At 40.9% G+C, this 24,742-nt stretch overlaps 2 protein-coding genes across 5 annotated transcripts; one reads left to right on the top strand and one right to left on the bottom strand.

Moving 5' to 3' along the window:
* Positions 1–644: 644 nt before the first annotated feature.
* LOC147051105 (polyprenol dehydrogenase) lies at positions 645–9,605 on the bottom strand. The gene is made up of 7 exons (XM_085920908.1): positions 9,463–9,605; positions 8,769–8,876; positions 7,730–7,798; positions 3,868–3,969; positions 3,548–3,755; positions 3,260–3,467; positions 645–2,153 (listed from the first exon to the last, which is right to left on the bottom strand). Exons 1-7 carry the CDS (start codon positions 9,566–9,568, stop codon positions 1,974–1,976), a joined length of 981 nt encoding a protein of 326 aa, XP_085777034.1. The 5' UTR covers positions 9,569–9,605; the 3' UTR covers positions 645–1,973.
* On the top strand, positions 9,287–23,837 carry znf148 (zinc finger protein 148). Of its 4 annotated transcripts, XM_085920904.1 has the most exons (8): positions 9,288–9,520; positions 16,801–16,903; positions 18,235–18,579; positions 19,316–19,441; positions 19,520–19,643; positions 19,757–19,840; positions 19,924–20,042; positions 20,222–23,837. In XM_085920904.1, exons 3-8 carry the CDS (start codon positions 18,259–18,261, stop codon positions 21,824–21,826), a joined length of 2,379 nt encoding a protein of 792 aa, XP_085777030.1. In that variant the 5' UTR covers positions 9,288–9,520; positions 16,801–16,903; positions 18,235–18,258; the 3' UTR covers positions 21,827–23,837. The 4 variants fall into 4 exon arrangements, with proteins under 4 accessions (XP_085777033.1, XP_085777030.1, XP_085777031.1 ...); XM_085920907.1 differs by lacking the exon at positions 16,801–16,903 and having other exon boundaries at positions 9,287–9,520; XM_085920905.1 differs by lacking the exons at positions 9,288–9,520; positions 16,801–16,903 and adding an exon at positions 16,926–17,044.
* The last annotated feature ends 905 nt before the right edge of the window (positions 23,838–24,742 follow it).

The following is a 24,742-nucleotide window of genomic DNA, read 5'->3' as shown; positions in this document are numbered from 1 at the left end:
AACACACCATGGCCTAGATTCTAAAGAAGGATCTCTGAATATGACACATATTAAAAAAAAAAAGTGTACACAGAGAATATATTGATATATTGGAAACAAAACAAAAAAAAAGATTTAAGCTGGTTTTCCACCCGTCCTTGTTTGCGATCTACTGTTTGGCGATTAGCTCCGCATTGATCGTATTCTTTCACACGTAACTGAACATAATTATGAATGGATATCATTACACACTCGTAGAGTGATGATCGTTTGGGAGATAAAATGTTCTATTTTCACAGTCGAAATGTTAGATCACAGTGGCTAACAACAGTTGTTTTTGTTTACTGTCTGTTTGATGAGAGAATTGTGCCAATGTTTATGAACGACTATATGTGTGTGTGTGTGAGTGTGTGTGTGTGTGTGTGTGTGTGTGTATGTGTGTGTGTGTGTGTGTGTGTGTGTGTGCGTGTGTGTATGAGCTTAGCTGATGGAGCTTGACTCTCCCCACCGGGAAATCTCACTCGCACAATGCACTCGGAACAACGCCAAACGAAGATGTGGAAGTAGCAAGGAACCGATCACAGCTTGAATATTGAACACCAAAAATTGCTTTTTTTTCCCTTGCTCTTCTTCGATCTGTAAGATCTCACCATTGTTGTGTAAACTATCAACATAAACCCAAGGCAGAATTAAAGTTCATTTTGGAATTGTGTATAAAGCACATGCACATAGATACTGATTCTGTAAAACGGATTAACACAGGTCACAAAGGAAAATGGGGGCAGATTCAAGCGGCCATTGTTTCACGTTCTCGTCTATTTTTGTCTCGGTACAAATCCTGATTTTGGAAAATGGTGTTTTTCTAAAACAAACCCAATACCTTTTTTTTTAGTAGAGGGAAGGAAAAAAAAAACTACTATTCTATATTCAGTTGCAATGTAGTGTTTTTGCCATTTTGGTTTCAGTCTTCTGGACACAAATGCTTATTTGTCGTAGTTTTGTCACTCAGAAAAAATGGGTCAATATGACAAGTTTGACGAAACTCAGATGTCCTTGCCTGTTCCACACATTTTAGCTGCTAACGCGCATAATGGAAAGTTAATGAATTGACGACACAGCTAACTTTAGCCTGAAGCGAGCTTAAAGTTCATTTGCGGCAGGTGTTATGCAGAAAACTTGAATCTTATGAAACATATTCCAAGAACGTCCAAAGAACATCAGTTGGATACGTTAGTGCAAAAATTCACACGCGTCTCGTCAACAAAGCGCCGTGTTTAGCCGTTTTGTTGTCATCATTTAAAAAAAAGGGCCGTCAATGGAACCGTTTTGTCATCCTTGACGAAAACAACACTGTTGAAGTGCAAATAGCAAATGCCATGAGTTGTTCATTAAAGTCATTTGTTGTTTATTTTTAAAATACACCTAATTGCGTGACGAGAAGAAGAGAACGTGAACACTCAGAAGTGGCCATTTCAAGACAACAAATGCACGAAAAAGCAAAGTGCTCCCAGTCATCACGAGATGACCCAAGATGATGACATCACTTGGCGCCTCCGTATTGAGGGCGCTTTAAAGAAATCCAGAGTGCGTGCTACAATTTCATTGACATTTTTGAACAGTGGGCCAAAATCTACTTTCTAAAAGCTGGTTGGTTGGTTTTTGCTTAGAATCACATTTGTGAGATGCAGAAGCATTAGGAAGAGTTCATTAACCTCCTCATTGACCAGGAGAGCGCTGTTAAGGCAGGTGTCATTGCGGGCTGCTGTGGACCGATGACGATGGCCTAGCATGGACGTGTAATGTTTGCTAGCTCACAATGGGGAAAAAAATCTTCCGTTCATTGTAGCCCTTCTTTGGCGGGAGTAAAGAAAAAAATATGGTGTTTTCACCCCCAAACAGCCAGTCATAGTTTTTAGTCCAGTGTGAGATTGTCAACAAAAATTGCTACAATTAAATAGAAAGAAGCTGATTGGCACAATTAAATACAGTTTGAGTCACTGTGGAACCAGAAACTTGAGGCTGATTTCCCACAAGAGCTGTTGAATCTGGGGGTCAAATGTCAGTGGGGTAGTCACGTCTCTGCGTCCATTGGCCCAGTAGCCTCCTCCGGATTCGCCTTCCAATGCTGGTGACAGAGCAACGTACAAGACGGTGGCAGCACCCTCAGTAGGAGTCTGTGGAAATGAAAATATATAGAGAGCCTAGATTTAAGATTTGTCGTAATAGAATTATTTGTTTTTTATGACATAGTGCTATTTTCATAAAACGGTGGTGTTTTGGCAGGAGGCTTGGAACGGATTAATGGCTTTCAATTCATTGTAGTGGGGAATATTGATTTGACATACGAGTGAATTGAGTCACAAGTATGGCTGCAGAACAAATTAAAATCATAAGTCAAAGTTTACAGCAAACTGTATACGTGGCATTTGTTGGGAAGAGAGGCAGAGGTATTGTTTTATTTTAAAGTGATTATATACATATTTAATTATCATTCAAATTCTCAGCTCCTTTTTTGCTCATTTTGAAACTGTGCAAACAGGTCACCTTTTTATTCATTGGGGTATCTTGAGAACCTAATTTTTCACATTTTCTACCCGGAGATTAGGTCTGTTTGTGTATGACAATAATTTATTGAAATGCTTGAAATATAATTTATTTCGCACGACACCAGGGCGAACCATAAAAACCTTTGTTTGTTTTCATACATGTCACTCTGTGCTTAGTTGAATGTTGTGGCATGTTAACACTACTGTGGGGACTTTTCATCAGGTTGATTATAATATTACAAAAAAAACAACAACTTCTTGGTTGCATCGTTGTTATACTTGTTAATTCATTCCGTTTGAGATGTAAGATGTTGTGACAGGCAAGAAAAACTGTTTGTGCATTGCAATGTTGGCCGCGAATGGTGAGTGTGTGTGTGTGTGTGTGTGTGTGTGTGTGTGTGTGTGTGTGTGTTAACAACTGGCATGCATGAGTGTGTGTGATGAATGTGTTTGTGTATGTGGGGCAGAACCACCCCAAAGGTTGTGCTCACAGGCAAGTCCCCGTGACAATTGCAGTTTGAATTCAAACACGCACACAAAGTCTCCTTACATTAAATCCCGAGAACAGTAACAGTAGCTCGTGGCCTCCGCTTCAAGCTACGCGAGGATCGTTTTCTAATTTAACGCATCGTCAACGCCTTTGATTTTTAGAATCACTTTGTTTTCCTGTGATGGCCTCACTTTGTGTATATGTTTATATATCCGACAAATTAGTATGGATGCAGGTGACCTACCATGAATAGCAAGCGGGACACCACACCGTGTGCCAGGCGCAGGGGCGTCCAGAGGTGGCGGTAGAGAGCCGTAGCGACCACGCCAGGGTCGACGGCGCACGAATTGACGGGGAAACCTCCCTGCTCCAGCTCCCGATGGAGTTGGGAGCTAAATAAAAGCTGCGCCAGCTTACTGTGACAATAAGCGGCGTGGGCTGAGTAGCGCTGTCTGCCGAGCAAGAACGCTGTTAGACATTTTACACGGGTCTCCGCTTGTTTGTGTGTGTGCTAGTCAAGTGAGAAAACGACCTGCTATTTAAGTCATCCAGTCGGATCTCGCCCTCGCGGTGCGCCGAGGAGGAGACGTTGACCACTCGTGAGAAGTTGTCAGATTTGCCGCTGAGCTTCAATGTATCCAAGAGCAGCAAGGTCAATAGGAAGTGGCCCAGATAGTTCACACCAAAGTGCACTTCGAATCCATTCTCGGTACAACTCTCGGGAACTAGCATGACACCCGCTATACATGCAAAACAAACATATTAGGAAATGAAAATACTGAGTGATATTTTACTTTTTTTTTTGTGAAAGAAAGTCACACTGAATCGCAAATGCCCATTACTGACACTCACCATTGTTAACCAAAATATGAAGTGGTAAGTCGCGTTCCTTGAAGCTCTGGACGAACTGACGGATAGACTGCAGAGATGCTAGGTCCAGTTTTTTAAACTCCACTAGTGAGAAAACACACACACACACACACAGAAAGAGATGCACGTACATGAGAGCCATTGCAAACGGATTATTTCCGCTAACCATTTAGCCGGTAAGACATGAAAGAGTTTCCATCATCTCTTCCAGCCGCCTGTTGTTGCATTGCCGTTTTACATTAAAACCTAATTCTTGTTCCTATCATAGTGTGACACACTATTAGATGAGCTTTAAGGTATGACAGGGCATGGGACAAGCGCTATAGAAAATAGATGAATGGATTAAATCGGAAGGCCGACATCGGACATACACAAACATATAAAAGCGAAGAACCAGTTTTCAAAACATGGAGAGCAAATATGTCTGTGAAAGTGTGTGTCCCATCTGTCAGCCCTCCCCTGTCTCCTTCATTGGCCTCCCCAAGGACCCCTGTCAAGAAAAGCCAGTCATATCGAGAAAGCCCAATGGGAGCAAAATGGCATCGATTGGATGGTTCTTGCTGGTGTCAGGCTGCTTTTAATTCCTTTCTAGATCTTCTCTAAGCCTCGGCTTCCTTTACGCTGCAGTCGAGCACTCTGCTTTTTTTTTTTTTTTCCAAAGGAATAATTTCGAACTGACAACGGTACTGCTTTTGAATATAAAAATCTCTTCGGCCCTAATATATATAAACTGCGGTGAGCAAATGTCCTCAATAAAAAAAACAAAAACATTCACATCTAAAATATGATTATTCTTCCAATTGCAAAATTAGACTAATAAATGAGTAAAGCTTAATATCAGCAGGAACTTTAATTTGACAAATAGTTTTATCATTTTTGTTGATGTTGTTCTAAGAACACCAAAGCTAACTTCAAATTATAATTTTTTTTTTTACCAGTTTTGATGATACACATATCGAAAAAAAATCATTAAAGCACAGTAATTCACCATTGGTGAAAACTAGCCTCGCTTCCATGTTCTCGCTGACTCAGCATCTCCTAATCTTTCTGTCTCTCTTCAAAAAAAAAAAAAAATAATACAATTACTCCATTGGTTATCTTGAAGCTTTATTATTTGATGACCGTGCAGAAGAGCTATCTAGTCTCTTGACCGATAATGACCGTGTCGGCTTTTTTTTCTGGGCAATTTTCACGCTCGTTTGACTGCAAGAAGGAGTGAACTTTCTACGTTGTCTACTTAGATCTTAGAGCTCAATGTTTTCCCGGAGACTACTTGTGCTACATTTTGAGTAGTTTCAAAAATTATACTGCATTGGAAAATAATAATAATAATAAAGCACCTTTTTCCTTAGCCGTTATAGATTATATTTCGGGACTATGTACTGTGACTAAATGGGGTAAAAAATATAACCACTTTGAAATGTGACAGAATTTCTTGACAATTACAAATTGGAATAGGCAAAGCAAGACAATCAGCGATGTTACAGATGACTTGCGCTGATATCAGCATGCTGATGTCTGCCCGAGATAAACTCATCAATCTGCGATTCGGTCTCACAAATAGCACAGTTTACAAAATAAATTACATTTTTCCTGATTTCTCAAAGACGGAATGTATAAAATGTTGAAAGAAATACATGACATTATTGCAACCATTTGCTTTGGTCATTATTTCTTTTTGAAATATTGTTGCAAGATCAGTGACGGACAGCGAACTTGAAGAAATATCTTGTTTTTACAAGCTCAGCTGTTTTTTTTGATACAGCCTGCCAGAAATATCTGGACACATCCAGAGTAAACTACCCTGAACAGCCGCTAATTAATATGAAAGTTGGCTTCCAGCAGCACCTTATTAGACTTCAATTTATGTCTTTCATCTTCCTGCACCTGTCAAATATCTTCAACGCAAGATGAAATAACTTTCTCAGATCGACGGGGGAAAAAAAAAAAAAGATGATGGACGACGGCGCCTGTGTCACTTAGCATAAATCCACCTGGCTTCAAAATGCATCTTGTGACCCGGTTGTGGCCGTAGTAAATATGATTAAGCTGGATTACATATAAAGCTGATATTAAAATGTGCCACCCTGTAAACACATCACATTTGTCCTCCCGTTTACCCCGAGATCATTTTACATTCAAAACACATATTCTGATATTCTGTTTAATAGTGTGCCTGGTCTCTCACACCACCAAATATTGATCTTTATAATTCAACAGTGGCAACAGGAAAAGGAACAATGAACTGGCCCCTTTGAGAGCACCTCTTTAAAAACTCAGACAAGGAAGTAAATGGTTTCACTTGGAGATGTCTGATAAACAACGCTGAGATGGTGAAGAATATTACATCTGGGCCCCGTGCCAGAATTCACTCCTCCACTGGCTGTTATTATTCAGCTGATGTAGCAGACAGGAGGCGGGCGGCGTGACGGTCAATGCCCGCTTTGCCGTGTTAATGCAATGACACTTTTCTAAATCAAGACCGGTTGTGTACTTCAGCTGCAATTATTTGCTTGCAAGAACAGCCATCTTTTATTTGAAATGCAAGTGAATAGATTACAGGCAAACCTTTTAAATCTACTGTAGAGTATTTTGGAATGAGCATATATTTTAGCATGATAATACAAATAAGAAATTTAAACGTTTTATTTTTTATTAAATGTAAAAATATTTGGAATTGTCAGAACTCACTCGTAGCAGTCATGTACGATGCTCATTGAACTGTGCTTATGCTAAGAGACATTATTTGTCACACACACACACACACACACACACACACACACACACTCTTACATATGCGCTGGTTTTCTTGCTTCACATTTTTTTTAATCCAAGCTTTTGGTTTAAGGCGGATTGTGTAACTTTCAAGTGCAGCGTGACTAAAGTTAGTGGACAGACAGAGCTCCCTGTGGCAAATACGCATAAGTACCTCATATCTGTGTCTAGCCTGTATTTGTGTGTCTGAATAACCAAAACTAAAATACTTTGTAGTTTTTTTTGTTTTGTTTTTTCTCGTGTGAACCAAAGGTGACACCAGGTTATTCATTCAAAATCTTCAGCCTAAAGATTGAATTGGTAAATTGACCTGTTGGACTATTTGCAGTGAAAATGTTCGCATTTAGCATTATTTGAGTTATCGAACGCTAATTTGATCCTTTTATGATTTAGAATTAAAAAAAAAAAACTCCAGGAGTTCTCAATTTCAAAAAGGTTGACACTCAAATGTGCACGTTAATTGTTGCGTGTAAAAATAGCTTTGCCCCTTAAAGAGATGAAGGATCATATCAAATTGATTTAATCAAGGCCAATATATTTGGTGCAAATACCAGGAAGCGTGCCAAAGGGAGTTTGGACAGAGATGTTAAGTGCCGCCGCACATACTAATGAGAATCCATTACCGGCTCATTCAACCACAAACATACACACATTTTCATTCAGTGCACAAGCATCTGGCAGCAGTCACCCCCTTGTCCCTAATGCCTCAGTGCCTGCCAATTACAAAAAGAAGTGATCAATCCCGTCGCAGCCTCGTTCAAGGAAATCGACTTCAATGACACGAGCGACATTAGTTGCCGACGCTGAGCTTGACAGCCACTGACGGGCAAGCCAACCGGTCTTCAGCCGCTCTCGGATTTTTGTGTGCTATCTGCCGACGGCGCCACCAAGAAATATAAATATTTTTAGGCAAATGCTCGGAATGGAAACCAGAATCCATTGAATTAATTTTCCCGCCATTTTTGAATGTGTGCCGAAATGTTGTTAAATTTTAATGAAATATACAAACACCAATGGGAAAGCTCTTAAGTGTTCCCGTTTTTATTCACAGACACGTGCACACATTCACCTTTAGCCTCGTTGTACTCTTTGTGGAGCCTTCTGATGGATTCCAGACCTTGTTGTTCATCCCTGCAAGCTGAGAAAAAAAAAAGGACACAAATTAACAAAAGATAGATTTTTTTTTCTGCCAAGCAATTAGCTTTGGAAAGAAAAAAGAAAAAAAGCAAGCAATTCAAGACTACCTGCGGAGCTCTGATGAGCTCTAATAGTTCAATAACTCCTAATTGGAACCAAAATGAGTTGGAGAGTTCTGTGAGCGATATCTTGAGAAAGTTTCCAAAATGAACTCTATTTGGTAGAGCAATGTGAAAAAAAGAAAAAACATCTGACATTATTCCGATAGTTCCACTGCTTAAACTATCAGGCAGGGACTAAGCGTTTTCCTCAAAAAGCGTTCTGAAGATTATATTTGTCATGAAAGGAGGATTTACTGTGCGGTTGTTGAATTATACTGCATTGGTTTTGCCTCCTAAATGCAAAAGTGAAAGGATGATGAGCATCCCGAGGTTGATGCTTGTGCACGCTTACTTTCCCAGCACGAAGGAGGTCATTTCTCATTGCTTGCGAGGATTGTTTCATTTGCGAAAATAGACCCTTATTTCCAAAGTCAATGTGTACATTACTAGTTGAAAGCGAAAACATTCACACAGCAGCTTGAATCTTCACAAATTCCAATCAAGGCACATGATTGGAATTTGTTTTGGCGAGATTATTATTTGTGTGTGTGTGTATATGTGTGAAACAAAACCATAGTCTACACAAATGCACCTTTATTCTGAATTAATTCTTCTGACTTTGGAGTAAACACAACTTGAATGACTAAAGCTGAGTCTTATTTTGTTTTCAAGCTTGTGATTGGAATGGAAAATGTTGTATTAACCTTGAAGTAAAAAAGATATGAGTCCTAACAAAATGGTTGACCCAAAATTTTGTGCAAAAAGCTAGACTGTAATTATCTAAAGGCGCTTTGTCAAATTGGTGTTGATCCAGTTATCTGCTGTACTCATGCTGTTTACATGGCAGCAAAGAGGAATATGATACCGTACCTATGATAACATGTACCCCCAGTTTGGACATGTGGCGGGCAACCTCATAGCCGATTCCCCTGCCTCCTCCCGTCACTATGGCAACCTTGCCATCTTGTCTGGGCATCACTGGCAGAGGCAGAAGAGAACACATTGGTTATCAGATGAAATGTCACGAGATAAGGATGACATCATTTTGAGGAGATTTTAAAGCCATGTGAGGTGACTGTTAAATATGTGGCAAGAATTTGTGGTTGTTGAAATATTCATCCATGCATTGATTTTTTTTCATCGTGTTTGACCCCCATTGGGGTCGTTATCGTAAACCGGAGCTTGTAAGTTGACTTTGGACTACGATATGCGCGCACCAAATACGGTTGCGTCAGTATCGTACGAACGTGTCGTAAGAGTGAATCTTATGCGTTATAATTATAATCTGTGCTGATTGGCTGATATATAACTGACTGCAACCAATGGGCGTCTTATTCTTTATTTCAAATCATCCTGCATTATGAAAACAGGCCATTTAAACTTTGCCCGGAGTGACAAGAAAAAAGGAGGAAGCCACGTTGACAGGAATAAGAAATGTTTCAACTTTCCCCTAATTTTTGCATAAACACTATGCAGTACAAAAAAAAAAAATTTTTTTGAACCATATACGGCTGGAACTGGGAGCGAGCTGTCAAACACGATCCAGCAGCAAGACTGAACCAACCTGGCAACTTGAAACGCTTGCTGAACAGCTGAATCACAAGAACCTTCAAGCCGAGCAGGTAGAGCTTGATAGCTGACACCCAACGAAATATTATAAGGGAGATCATAATATCGGTTGTTTGTTTTGATCGAGCCGTGCACAGTACAAATCGTAGCTTGCAGAAGGAAAGAGAGAGAAAGAAGAGCGGCTACGAATACCAGCGAGTGTGTAGGACGCGTTCCAATATGAAATTAGTAACCTCTCGCGTCCTTCCTCGCTTCCTTCCTCTCAATAATAACACAGACGCCTTTAAAATAAATAAATAAATAAATAAATAAATAAATAAATAAATAAATAAATAAATAAATACATAAATACATACAATAAAAAAGCTACAATATTTCATTTAAGGCCATTACAATAGTAGCTCAACTGTGAACTAACCTAACCTTTTTTAAGTGTATTTCCTTCTTCCTTTGAATCATTTTCCACCCAAAATCATGTTCATGTTCTTATTTTTCCATTTCCTTGCTTTGCCTTTAAATGACTTAGTCTTTAATATGAGCTTTAAAAATAATACACGCCACATTGAGTCATTTTAATCATACAATGACCATTCTGAGGTATCACGGTGCATGATCACATAATGTACTTTAGTGTGCAGGATCTCTGCAGCTCTGCAAATGTTCAGTGATTCAAGTGCAAATTAATGGCGCCCGTGGTTTAAAGCAATATAGAGAATCCGTAGGTACACGGATAGAGTGAGCATATGATGAAAGACACTCAGCATTGTGGCAGGAGTGCACCCACTGTCCAATGGGTCTCCCCTATACATCCATCATGTTGCTTTTGTCGTCTCACTGACAATCTTATTGCCCCCTGCCAGAGAGATCACATGTGATGGAAGTAGCGGAGCGACCTGTTTGAACCGTCGTTTCTCAAGATGTGCTCCAAGCATGTCTCTGCAGCAGGGCCGCGTGTCTAGTCGGAGCTAGATTACAAAGTCGACAATAAATAAATAAATAGAAATCTAGCATTTGACTAAAAGGTGGGCAAGCCATGCATGACAAGCTACAAAATGAAGATAGACTGGTCGGGAAAATAAAATACTACAATTCCATGTAAGATATAAATCTAGGTCAGTGCTTTTGACGGCGTCAGAAAATAGCACAAAAGTTTACTTCACCTTGGCAGAGGTCTGCAATCATTTTCAAATTATCCCCCACAAAATACAAAAAAATCTTGTTAGCGTGCCATCATGAATGTTAAATTTGAACGTCAACACTGTCAGATACACCGGAGGGCAGAGCGCTTGGCGCAAAAGGAGACAAAATAAGAGCATCATTACAGTCATCGGGAAGAATATGAAGCAAATGAATGCAGAGCCGCATTAGCGCAAATGTGAACGGACAACCTACTGCCGGGCGAGATTGTGATTGGCGTGCCCAACAGGAGCCACCTGAATTATCACGCCACTCAAAGTAGGCCAGCCAAAATGGCCTCTCAAGGACATGTTGTTTTTTTTTGTTCCACCATCCTTTCACTTTTTTTTCTTCTCAGTAGGATGATTGATTTGTCTCACCCGTCATTAACTCTGATGCTCATGACATGGTTTCAATAATTATTCGACTTGAGTCGCAAGAGATTGTGTCACCACCATCACACGCTTTGGACATAATGCTCATTTTTTTTTGCCTCCACACGTGTCGCTGTTAATGCGAGCTGAGTGGATGTGTGTGCTCTGTTTATTTGTGAGTCTTTGCTCTGCCACAGCCTGAGAGGTTGAAGGTCAGCGAGGCGAGCCCGTCTGCTATTGTTTAAAGGAAATTGCATCTCACGCATGACTGTGGGATGATTATTTGGGATGATGGGACGTCAAGGATACAGCTCTCCATAAATGCAACACACACACACAAATACTTGTAGAAATAGGACATGACAAGGATGGTGTGTGATGTACACAACATGTGAACAGCATCAAAATAGCTTCACCTAGTTTTCATGACAACCAATGGCTGGCTCCAAATTCCAACTCATCTCATTTTGTAAATTGAAGCTCATAGTAGCACCACTGGATATGATGATGAGTGTTTGTGTGTTAAAAAGAAAAAAAAGAAAAAAGATTCTCAACCAAAATGGCCTTGTGGTGTTCATGGGCATAATAGTTAGTCGATGAATTATTAATGAATTGATTGTTAAAAATTTGTGTTGAATTAATGGCTTGCACGACTTGGCTGCAACCAGCAGAGGCGCTGTTTGTTGTACTTGAACTAGTTTGAGGTTAGTTGATCTGGTCTTATTTGTACATTTCATTGCAGATACCAGAAGTTATGGCAGTCTGTTTTTTTTTTTTTTTTTTCCTCAGCAGTTCCTCACGGGGACAAAGTCAGACTCTCAAGAGAGGGACTCTCACAGCTCAGACACTAACAAGACAGCACATAAGCACGCAGAGACCTCCGCAGGGATTGCCACAATTTATAGTCTGAAGAAGGGGGGGGCAGAGCGTGACTGCGTGTTTTGTTGCAACAGGTGGCAGGACTGTATTTCGCCGGTGGGCATGAAAATCCCGCATCTCATATTTGTCAGATAGCAAGTCAAATCTAACTGTGCGACAGGAGGAAAGAAAAACGTCACATCTATCCATTCATGCTTTTCGAGAGCTCGTCCTCAACCCGGAGCATATTGAAGGTGTTCCTAATGTTGTGACCAGCCATATCTAGTAGGAAGTATTCGGGACATGAATTCCGATGAGTTTTAAATGTGAAGTCATGAATGTAAATAATGTGCATGTTTCTATTTGGGAGGAAGTCACATTGCATGGAGTAGTTTCTTGAAATAAGCACGCTTGTAGCTATTTTACATGTGTCAGTAGATGCATACATGAATGAATGTGCTGTGTGTGTGTTTGCTCTTGTGTGTACTCATCATCTTAATTCCAGCACAGTTTTTTTTTTCCCTACTTTGTCTTCAGGGAGTGGGAGACTTTTCATTAGTAGATGTAAAAATAAGGAGCAGTGGGAGGGATAGTTGCTGGCTCCAATTAAGTCTGTCATTAACTTACACATTCATAATCTTTCTCTCACACTCGTTCGCCTTTAAAAGCTGTTGTTAGCACGTAACAAAATAGAGCAATTTTCCTCTCCCTTTCTGTCTTTTTTTTTTTTTTTTTCTTCACATCTTAGACTTCAGGCACAAAAAGCCTTCAAGGTGCTGTGTGCACGCTCTGCTTCCTTGGCATCCGGCCCTTCACCGCCCCCTCCGTTTAACCTGGTCATCCAGTCACACAAACACAGACAACAGGCCGCCATCTGACTCAAAAGGGAAATAGAAGGAAAATACATTCAAGAATCTGATTCACCTTCAGATGATTCATAATAGTTGACTCAAATTTGGGGTCATTTGTTAAACAGGGCTTCCATTATTGCTTAGAATAAAAAAATAAATGAGTACACACCTCTGTGTGCAGATTCTTAACAGTAAAAAAAGTCAAACAAGTATTTTAGAGCATGTCCTATCAAAGGCTAATTGTGACTCTTCTCGAATCCCCGTGTGATTAATAAGAGCGATTCCCAATTCAAGGTGGGGAAGCCTCGGAATGAAATGAATAACAAAAACAAAGTGTTAATGAGACAGGAAATGTATTTGCATAGAAGATGATTAAGATGTCTTGTTATAAGACGGCTTAAAGTGTTCCCACGGGAAGTCGGTGCAGATGATGAGCGAGTATGCATCACTGCCTTTTTTAAAAGAAGCAATAGTGGCGACGGGTTGGGTTGAGCGATATTCGGAAGTGTGATGTTTAAAAACATGTTCAATTATGATTCTGGCTGTAGATTTATGTGCGGGATGCATGTCGGCCAAATGGATGGCTACCTGGCCAGAGGGGTGTCAGATGTGATTTAAATGTGAAGTGTTGTTTTCCTTCCAGTGAGTTCCAAAATGCTAATAATGTAGCGGTTTAGCCTGAAGGGATTCCATCATGCTGAGTGTATCACATTGGGATACGCTCGCATGGGTGTGTACACTTGAAAGTGAAAAAAATGGAGGAGGTGCTTGTGTGTGTTTTTTTTTTTTTGTGTGTATGGACACAGAAGACATGTGTCACCTCAGCTTCAGTGGCATCCAGCTAAACTGACATAACGCTCCCGAAGCGGCCCTATCAGAGATGGACTTTACATAACGGCTGAGTCACTGGCAATCTATTTTTATGGCTTTGAGGTGTGCGTGCTTCAGGACAACTATCTTCCTGAAAGCCAATTTGAGTTGAGGGTGATGACATGTTTTGTGACGTAGGCTTCGCCCGGCCTCTTCGGACCAAACGAGATGGTTCGCTGGAGATGGACTGATCAATTTGTGAAAATACAAATGAAGTGGTATTACTGTTTGAGCTGAATTTTCTGGTTTGCTTGTTTTTTTTTTTTTTTTTAAGTTCATTAATTAGCCTGGGGACTTTTGTGAGAATTTCAATTTGTGTCACAATTGGGATTACTGTTGATCGAAAACAATCACGTCCACATTTGTGACGGCCATCTTGATCATATTGAACTGGCAGGAAGAAATCAGTAGGCTTTATTTAAAAGACACTTTTTTTTTTGGCCCGTGTATCATCATAGCCGGCCAGAATAGCAACTTCCTGCCGCTTCAATAATTCACCTTCAATCTTACATATTTTATGACTTCAATCTTGATTGAACTTGAGCTCTATCAAGGTGTATCAACGTTGAGATGTTCTGACTTTTTTTTTGTATGTGTTGGGGGGAGGGGATGAGCTATGTGAATCATATACTATAATTGGATAAATCATGTGTACAATGCAAATTCAAATTCACACAATTATTTGTGTCGGTCGTCCCGACAAACACAATAATCGCATTTTGTTATTTTAACACACACTTTGAACCGGCGGAGTCTGAGCTGCCATTTAATGTCCACACTATGTGTGTATTTGAGAGAAAGTTGAAAAGTAGCACAGGTTAGTTGTCGTTTTGTATTCTGGTGGAATAGGACACCTGCACTTGGGCTCCTCGTGGATTTTAAAATACCACAGTGGGGGGGCGCCGCAGTTTCAAATCTTCAACTCTCACTTTATTTGTGCGCTGCACTGCTGTTTATTGCCTCCAGGCTGTTTAAAGGAGGGGAATAGTGATGAGGAAAGACGCAGACAGGTGTCAAAACTGCAGGCAGCTTCTATCACGTTGCCATCTTTTCATCTGCACGTGTGTCATATCTCGGAGACTTACAGGAGGATAAAAAGATGACGTCTGAAATGAGCTCGCAATTTGTACGCCATGCGAAGCTTCCTGTTGTAGAAGCCGCATGTCCTTGACGTGTCCTTCGCAGCCTCCACTTTGGAATCTATGCAAATGTACAAATGATCTGGATTTGAGGGCTCTCCGGAGCGACATGTGAGAATGTCAATCATATTTCAGCCTCCGCATTTAACAGTTTTATGGGTCATGTGACAATACGCATGCTGGCACTGGGGTGAAATGTGGCTGTAATATGGAAACGTCTTCCATAAAGCATTAGATGCATTTAGATGTGGGCAGAGAACATCTTAATTACGTAGGATTGGATGGAAACAAGGGGATGTAATTGGATGATGGAATATTCATGATATGGACTTGGGAGACATATTTTAAGAAATATTCCAAAGAAGAAGAGCCAAATAGAGATAATCCGGTTAGGTGGGATGTCTTCTGCAGAGCAAGATGAACTGAGCATGAACTAATGGTGCATCCGAGAGGGGCTGGGAGGCAATATTGTGAAAAGCGAGGTAAACATTGCTGGTTCCTGACCTTAAGAGACTCGCGTGCTTCCTGTACCGCAATGTCACTGGCGGTCATTGCACGACCCGAGCACGCCTTGACCGTGCATCCCGGTGACACCATTTCCACTATTCCCATTACTAATGAGGCGGTGGATGTTGCGCGCAAGTTTAGAGGGGGGGGGCTAATTCCGGGAGGGCAAAGGGCTCGAGGTGCCAGGTGGTTAATTTACGCACAGCGCGCACCCACCTTGACACGCAACTTAAAACCAAGAAACACACACATGAGAAAACGGGCAGAACGCACTCACAGGGTGACCCCGGGCTCCTCCATTTGCGAATTCCCTTCCGTCTTTTTCTTCTTTTGTTGTTTTGATTTTTAAAAAAAAATAAAGAAATCCTCAAATGCCGTGGTCGCAGTCCACGTCCCTGCAAATGTACCAGAGGATCACGTAGAGGATGAGGAGTATGGCGAAGATGAAGAGTGCGACTAGGATGGCCTTGGTCACCGGAGAGATGATCGACTGCATGTCAGGAGCAGAAGCCGGGGCAAGAGCTGCGTGGCTCTCCGCGTCCCTTCCGTCCTCAGTCTGCTGTCTCCCCCGCTCTCCTCCTCCTCTCCGGTGGCAACTGTTGAGGAAGACGGAGCCCCGGGCTACACGCACGCACAGGCGCGACGCAGGAGATCCACTCAGCGAGTCAAGCGTGGTCGGGGCTTCCCCTCACTAAAGGCTGCACAAGAGGGGTGGGGGGGGTGTTGATGAGTGGGTGGGCTGTCTGTCCCCGCTTCCACTCGCGTCGGTGGGAAGAGACGAGATGAGACGCGCGGAACGCGGTGACAGCTTACAATCACAGTCGGGGAGGAGAGAGACTGCCTGTGAGCAGCGGATGGGGGCTTAGATCCAAAAAAGAGAACTTAGTTCTCCACATGGGGGGCTGGACAAGTGTTCGTGCGCGCGCCGAGATGCTGCAAACAGGTTGATTAGGATTCCTCGTGGCGCGCGTGTGCGCCATATTCATAAGAGCACTCACACTGCCACAACGCGGGGTTGCTTACATCTGCATTTTACAGATGTCTAAAACATCATTTAGTCATATTTGCGTTTTTGTTTTTTTTTGCTGCGTTGAACTGCATTGCACCAAACTTTGGAGCGTTTGTAATATTTTGGCTACCTGTTAGGGCGTCAAAAATATGCGCAGTAGGGACGCACGCTACAACAGCACAGAAATAAACATACTGTTAAAGTGTTGGTCTTTCTGCATGATATTCAAGGCTCTTTAATGTTACTCTCTTAAAGTTGCTATAAAAAACAACCCGAATTTTGTTAAAAAATGAATAACTCGGGAAGTTGGGTCCTGTTTTGCTCAAAACAACCCATTTTTTTCTACAAAACAATCTCCCAGATGTTAAATGTCAAAAGTTGCACTTGTAAATACATTATATAAATATATATATATTATATATATTATTGTGCGAATGTTACAGAATACAAACAAGTTAGAGATGTGTTTTAACTCAAGAGCAACAGTTCACATTGTTCAGCACACTAACACATACTAGCCACCTGGTGGCGACAAATTCATATTTTCAGGTGTTCGTGAAACGTGAGATATCTGATTATTCCGCACACTGAGTACACTTGAGTCCTGCAAGGCAATCATGACAGCTACTCGGGCTTAAAGGGCGAGTTGCAGGTAAGAAGAGATTTTGAATATCATTTTATTTGCCAACTGAGACTTGCTATGTCGGGTGAGCTTCAGTGAGCTAGCTAGTTATCGAGTTTTACTAACCGATTACTGTCTATGGGGCCTATTGAGCGAAGTGAGCTAGGAAAGGTAAGGTGCTACTAGCGCTGCAGTGAAGCGCACCTCTTACATATTTAGTCAATAATTCGATCGGATGTTGTTGATCGTGCGTTACAAACAGGCCGATGTTAGAGGTCATTTGTCACATGTGGCAAGAAACAATGCAAGTGGTTATATACACCGTTGACATTAAACCTGCTGCAACTTGCTAGAAGCTAGGCAGCTCCCATCAAGCAGGCCGGGTTATTTTCCACAACATCAGTGAGCATGTTCCGGGCACACTTTCAAAATAAAATCCACGTGGTGATGTACTTGATAGAAACGCGAGTGTTGATATTACATTTGAATAGATTTATCTCTATTTATTGCAACAAAACTTTGGTATAATATTTAACGATTCAAAATAATCCATTTTTATTCTCATTTTAAGCCGTGAGATAACTCTAATTTTGAAATTTACTCCGTGTTTCCGAGTGGGTGTTCTAAACTGTATAGTATTGACAAGCATAGCTAACTAGCCATTTAGCAACCAGATCACCCTAACCCACTTTACATCAACAATACAGAGGTTGGAAACACTCATGCAAACAAGCAGTGCCGAGTTTCCAGTTGCTGTTCTGTCACCCAAATATGTCTTTACTCGATGCATTATTGTCAAACGTCAAGGAAGAATCCCGATGAGCTCATTTAGCAAACGCTAACGGTTCAACATTAATGGCTCGCAAGTGAGCACTGGTGGTGTCTCATTTTAGAAACGTCAAAACAAGTGGAATGTTGGAATCACTAAGTGTCTGACCTATGTGTGTTGTCAGCGCTTCTAGAAACATGCAAATCACCACTTATTTGTACAGAATGCTCAAATGTTTTATTTAATCCATGTTTGCATAACTTATGTAATATTGTGGCCTTGCATATTGTATTTTTAATGAGTTGCAAGAACAGAATATCACAAATTCAGTGAGACAAAGTAGTTCTTGTTTTATTCCGGTGTGGAGAACATTTCTCATTTTTAATGTTGATCTTTGACCTGTGCCACAAGTTTCTACTAGTTTGAGGAAGGATAAAAGTTTTGAGGTTCAGAGTTTGCTTTCAAACAAATAGGCAATACCTGACCCTAATGAGGACAAGTTCTATAGCAAATGGATGGATGCATCATCATCAATGCAAATATTTAACTTTTATTGCAACACATATTTACCTGATGTCTCCTGTTTTTACAGAGTCAGTAAGCTACTCTATGTAAGATGAACACTGAGGACAAGTTGGAGGGCATGCTGTTTAAGTGCAGCAGTAGCGGGATAGACGGCGGCGGCAGAGTCGGGCTGGTGATGACGCTCGGGGAACGATCTCTGGCAGACCACCCGTTGTTGGCAGAAGATGATGACGACGAGGATGAGGATGAAAACTTGACCGTGAGCTCCCTGGTGACTCACGACCTGGTACCTCCCGAGCAGCTGATGATGCAGGAAATGTCCAAAAATAGTGGAGGAGACGATGAAGACGGAGGAGGGGAGGTGGGGGTGCACTTCCCCTTGAAGCTCACCCATAAGTTGCCCTGCTTGCCTGTGAGTTCATGCCGATTAAAAGCGTCGGCGTGTCAGTGATATACAGCATCGTGCAAAAGTTTTATTTATTTATTATTATTTTCTTAGACTATTTATAAGTACCCGAGGAGAGTCGGGGAGCGTGAAATATTCTTCCTGGGAAAAGCAAAAAGAGAAGCACTGGTTTAGACTCAAAGCATTTCATGTTTTTTTTTTACTGAGCTCCCGAAATAAACTACCAACAAGCAACTTGTTGTCAAAAAAAGGGGACCGCATAAAATCACTGGTTTCCATAGTGAATGTTATCAGTTGTGAGAGAGAAAGAGAGAGGTCTTTGTCCCCCAAGTATGTTCAAAATCAGCACTGGTATTGTTATGGCACATTCTTCATGATAACTAATGGTGAGTAACACAAAAAGCTAAAGGCAATAGGGGGAGGAAAAAAAACTAAATAAGTCAAGTTGTGTCCTCTAGCTGCACTGCAGTTCTATTAGACGTTCCCAGTATCTAAAAATATTCACATTGATCCCCATTTGACCCTTTCTTGTAAATTTAATTACAGAATTCAGGAGATTGCGTGTATACCGCGCATAAGTCCTGCAAAACTATTAGCAATCTTAAGCGCAGCTCCTGCAGGGGCTTGAATGAACTATAAAAACTTGCTCTCTTGTAAGGCATCTTGGTGATTGATTAATTATCATCACATTAGTTTGGGTCAAGCTGAATGTCCTCTCTTGTCTATGCTCCTTCTGTTACAGCTGAGCATTAAGCAAGAATTAAAATTAACTGAGCACCCACTACAGATGAAGAAGGACAAAAAAGTAGTCAAGGACCTGGTCGTGTGTCCCAAGAAGAAGAAAAGGAAACAGCGTTCACCAGCAAAGGTAGAAAAGGCAACAGCCCCGTGTTAACCAAATGTAACGTCTCTTGATATAGTTTCTGCGTCATTTTTGTCATTACAGATTCTTAGCATTAATGAGGACGGTTCATTTGGCATCCAAAGTCCCAAGTGCCATGTTTGTAATCATTGTAATGCGGCGTTCAGAACCAACTACCATCTCCAGAGGCATGTCTTCATTCACACAGGTATTTTTAAATTAAAAAAAAAAAAATCAACGTGCAATAAAAACAAATATATATGAAATTCCATTTAAACTCTTGCCATGTTTTTTTTTAATTTTTTTTTTTTTTAATTATAGGCGAGAAACCGTTTCAGTGTAGCCAGTGTGACATGCGCTTCATTCAGAAATATCTTCTTCAGAGACATGAAAAAATCCACACTGGTGAGTGGTCCAACCCAAAGATCGCATTTGACCTCAGCGGCGTCCCCTATTTTTTTTTTTTTTAAGTATATAATTATTTTTAGGCGAGAAGCCTTTCCGCTGCGATGAGTGCGGTATGAAGTTCATCCAGAAGTATCACATGGAGAGACACAAACGGACACACAGCGGGGAGAAGCCTTACCAATGCGACTACTGTCACCAGGTTACTTTTTTTGGCTGCTTTCATGTGGTGTAATGTTAAGAATTTAATACAAAAGAGGTTGAGGATCAGATTTCTGTATATCCTCAAATAGCGAGCTCCCCTCAAATAGAAATTGTTTGAAGTTCATCCTTTAGTTTTACCCGCAGTTCAATGTTTTGTTTGTTTTCCTTCATCCACAGTACTTCTCCAGAACCGACCGTGTTTTAAAGCACAGACGAATGTGCCACGAAAACCGGGAACGAAAGAGCAACAAGGCTGCCAATAAAAGTGGAGCGCTGCACGAAGCAGATGCCTTGAGCCCCTTTCTCACCAAAGAGTGCGCCTTACCCAAGAAGAAGCGACAAAAGTGCGCCGAAAACAAATCCGACAGTTCTTGCTCGTCCACCAGTGGCCAAGCGGAAGATCTCACGGCAAGCGTTAAAGAAACTGAAGTAAAAGAGGAGCGACTCACTAAAAGTGAAGCTCTGCCTCTTTTTGCCGTGTCTTCCAAAGTCAAACACGAGTATGTGATCGGGGAATACTCTGTGGAACTACCGGAAGAAACCACCAGCCATCATCGAGAGCAAGACTTATCCCCCGAGGAGGCGGCGACTCCTAAACTCGTCTTGAAGAAGGTCTCCAAGAGGAGATTCAAACAGTCTGGCGAACAAGCTCCTTGCTTGGCTACTCTGTCCTCATTTGAGGAAAACAACAAAGTCACACATTATACTTTTGAAATCGTGGACAAGCAAAGCCTTTTAGATGAAGTGAGCACCACGGAAGCGGTGGAAACTCCCACGAAGCCCGCGGCCAGCAGCACAAACTATGACGACGCCATGCAGTTCCTCAAGAAGAAACGCTACCTTCACGCGGCCAACAACACTCGTGATTACGGCCTGAACGCGAGCGGCATCTCCTCTCAGCCAACCGTTACCCAAACGGCGGTGTCGGCGGTTATCGACGAAACGGTCCCCGCCACCATTCTGGAACCTCAACCCATTAACGCCGAGATTAAGTCTATTCATGATAGGAACGTGTTGCCCGATGAGGTTCTTCAGACTCTGTTGGACCACTACTCCAACAAAGCCAACGGCCAGTCGGAAATTTCCTTCAGCGTGGCCGATACTGAGGTGACCTCGAGCATATCTATTAATTCCTCAGACGTTTCGGACGGCAGCCCCGCCGAGAGCCTCGGCGCCGCCAGCGCTCAGACTCAGCCATCGAGCGAGAAGGCCAGCCTCTTGCAAGAATATTCCAAATTTCTCCAGCAGGCGTTGGAGAGGACCAGTCAGAACGACAGCTACTTGACGAGCCAGAGCCTCAGCTTGGTGACGGAAAACCCAACCTTAGCCGGGCAGCCGCTGTTCTCCACCGAGAAACAGTTTCCGTCGCCCAGTAGGTTCAAATCGGGGACCAGTTCCCCGTTGAGATCCACCATGGAGAAACCTCACTTTGGACTTCTGGTGGGGGACTCTCAGCACTCATTTTCATTTTCGGGCGATGAAACCACACCCCCTTCCACGGTGTCCCCCTCTGATGAGGACTTCCTGGAACCTCCCAAAAAGACGGACTCCTCCCCAGCGACACTGCAGACCTTTCAGATTAGCGCTTTCGATCCAAACTTCAAGTCTCATTTCCAGACCTCGAGATCTGGTACCTCGTCACAGTTCACAGGCGCCAACGGACAAGTAAGTCTGCGATCGCACGGCGCAGACTTCTCCGAGTTTCCTTTAGTGAGAGTCACTGAGAGCAGGTCCCAATTGAACTCCTCCCCGGACGTTTCATCGAGCGAAACCTTTGGTTGAAGAAAAGTGTGGTGAGATCACGACATTAATAATTTCTGCAGCACTTTATCCCATTTCACCTGCTTTGCCAAAGCACATCTCATTGCATTTATATTCTTTCTTTAGGCATTTTGGTAAAAAAAAAAAAAAATAGACAAAAAATATTTTAATGTGGTAATTAAGCTCTTGTCATACTGGTTATTGTGATCAAATTGGCAGTGCCCCTTTAAAAAATGTTTTAATTTGCATTGAGAGATTACATTGATAAATCCAGAAGCACGGACCTGCAGATGTGGAGTAAAAGTATTTTGACTGGAAAATACGTACTTGCAAATTTATTCACTTGTTGATTTGTTGATAATATTGGCAGCGCCCATTTAAAAATGTTTTAATTTGCATTGAGAGATTAAATGATAGATACAGAAGCACGGACCTGCCGGTGTGGAGTAAAAGTATTTTGACTGGCATCATCATCATCGGTTTAAAGTCCGCTTTCCAGGCGCCGCTGGGTTGGACTGGATTCAAATACGTTCAAAACGTATTTGCAAATTCATTCACACATATTTGTGAAAAAAATGTGTACGTTTAAACGTATTTGCAAATATGTTTGAACGTACTGGTAACTTGTAGGCTAAATGCTACAGGTAGCATTTTTTGCATGATACCACAAGGTGGTATTGTGGGATAAAAAAAGTAAAAATAAATTAAAAAAAGTAAAAAAAAAAAACTTTTTTTTAGTATTTAGTACATTTGAAAATTAAGTAAACATGATTTATTCGTAATGTTGTTTTATTTTATCTGCATTTGTTTGTAGCATTCAGCCTAAGTATTTGTCATTCAAAATATTTTTACTTCACAGTGACTGCTCCAAAATCAAAGCTTAACGAGATAGTAAAAAAAAAAAGAATGCCATATTGGTATACATACATATTTATGTTTTTGTCACTTTTGCTTGCACACACATCAGTTTTGGTTTCTGCTGTTGGCTACCTCCCCTAGTTGATCATTGATCAAAAAAGTGAAGATAAAAAATTGAATTTTTTTTTTTTTTTTTTAATCCAGCTGTACAACTGCTCACTTGTTGCCTCCTGAGACGACACCCTCACTATAATACTGTCAACGACGTTGCCACTGAAATCTTGTTGTATTTTTTTTGGGGCAAGTGAAAACCCAAGCCCACCCACAAAAATTAGACGTGGTCACATTTCCCTAAAAGAAACTTGTAGTGAAATGACTTAATAGGATTGTGCTGGACGTCTGCACAATTTTGCACATTTTTCACTACAGAAAGAATGTAGTACTTTGTATCCTGTACTAATCGAGAACATGTTTTTGCATTAAATCTTTGAAACGAAGACGATTCGTCTGTTTGAGGAAACAACCATGTGATGGGAGCGCCCCCCCTATGACAAATTATACAAAGAATAGTGATGTTATAACATACAAAAATCTTTTTAGAGCAGACTTTTCCGAAACCATATGCTTTTAAATTTAATGTTTGAGTGACCCCCCCCCCCCCTCTTCTTCTTCTCCCCCGTCAAATCACTGCTGAGGGGTTTCAAAGTGATGCTTAAGGTGCTATTGTGTTAAACACAGACCTTTTAGGCCATCACAATAAGTTCCATTGACAATCAGGGACAGGCGGCACCAATAATCATCAAATAATGTATTTTTTCCTTTTACATTCCCTTTTATATATGTAGATCCTGTAAATACATTGTATATTTTTGAGTTCCGATGAGTACCCTTATAGCTGTGTGTCGCTTGTGCAAAACTATTGTTTCTCTCTAGAAGCATAAGATTATTTTTTTTTTGCCACATTTATTAGATTTGACAATAAATCGGTTTCCTTATAAGATTTGTATATAAAGGATGTAATCAGTGATATCGAAGAAAGTCTTTTGTGTATAGTGTGTTGGTGACAAGTTAAGGTGACTTTAGATGGTTATGCTTGTAATTTAATGCAGTAGATCGGACATCTCGATGACTTTTCCTGAACTCTCTCCCTCTCATAAAAGACACGTCACTAAAACTGCTTGAAATTTTCTGGTTGTAAATGGCCTTTGTAAATCACTTTTAAGCACAATGATGACCTGAATAATTCTTGTACTTGCTAAAAAAAAAAAAAAAAAAAAAAAAGATGAATCGACTTGAATCGTTTATGGACGATTTTGAGTTCAATTAAGCAAATAAAAATGTGGTTGAGTTTTATGAGTTAAAATGGCAGCACTATGTGTGTTTTTTTTTTTTTTTCTCCCAATTTTTGGCCATAAGTGTCCTTGTATAAGCTAGTGAAAATTACCAGTTCTGTATGGAAAAACATCTGGGTTATGTCTTTCTAACTGAAAAAAATATATATAAATATATATATATATATATATATACAGTATACTATTTTTGAACCATGAAATTTAAGGCACTGATATGTATGGTACATCATAAGCACTCACTATACACTCAGTCGTCTCTGTAAAAGTGGTTTGTGTCATCTTATTTCAATGTGATTCTCAGCCTGACATCTTCTCATAAATTCAGCTTCACTGTGGGAAGGAGTCAATGAAAAAGGTTTATCTGCATGGTCACAAAGTTGTCGGAGTAAGCGAACCCGTTTGACGAATGGCGTGAGGTTTTAAATGTAGCGGATTAATTTCAATCGAGTAAATCCATATTGTTAGAATACTGCAATATATGATAATTTGTAAACAATCTGATTCAGTTGTTCTCTTGATTGTTGTGTCATGTCCACATGAATAAAATGTTTCCCAAAAAAATACATTTTTATTTTTTTTTTGTGTCTGATGATTTGTTTCCCATTGCCTTATTTAGTTAAAAAAAGATAAGGAAACTGACATGCATGTGCCTCCTTTCAGCTGTGTTCACTGGCAAGCTAGCAACTCGATTTATTGCCAAAACCAATAGAGGATTATCGTGTAAAGC

The sequence above is a fragment of the Syngnathus leptorhynchus genome, chromosome 9 (assembly GCF_054491065.1).
Source record: "Syngnathus leptorhynchus isolate UIUO chromosome 9, UIUO_Slep, whole genome shotgun sequence".
Lineage (NCBI taxonomy): Eukaryota > Metazoa > Chordata > Actinopteri > Syngnathiformes > Syngnathidae > Syngnathus > Syngnathus leptorhynchus.
This window is presented reverse-complemented; position numbering and strand designations above follow the sequence as displayed.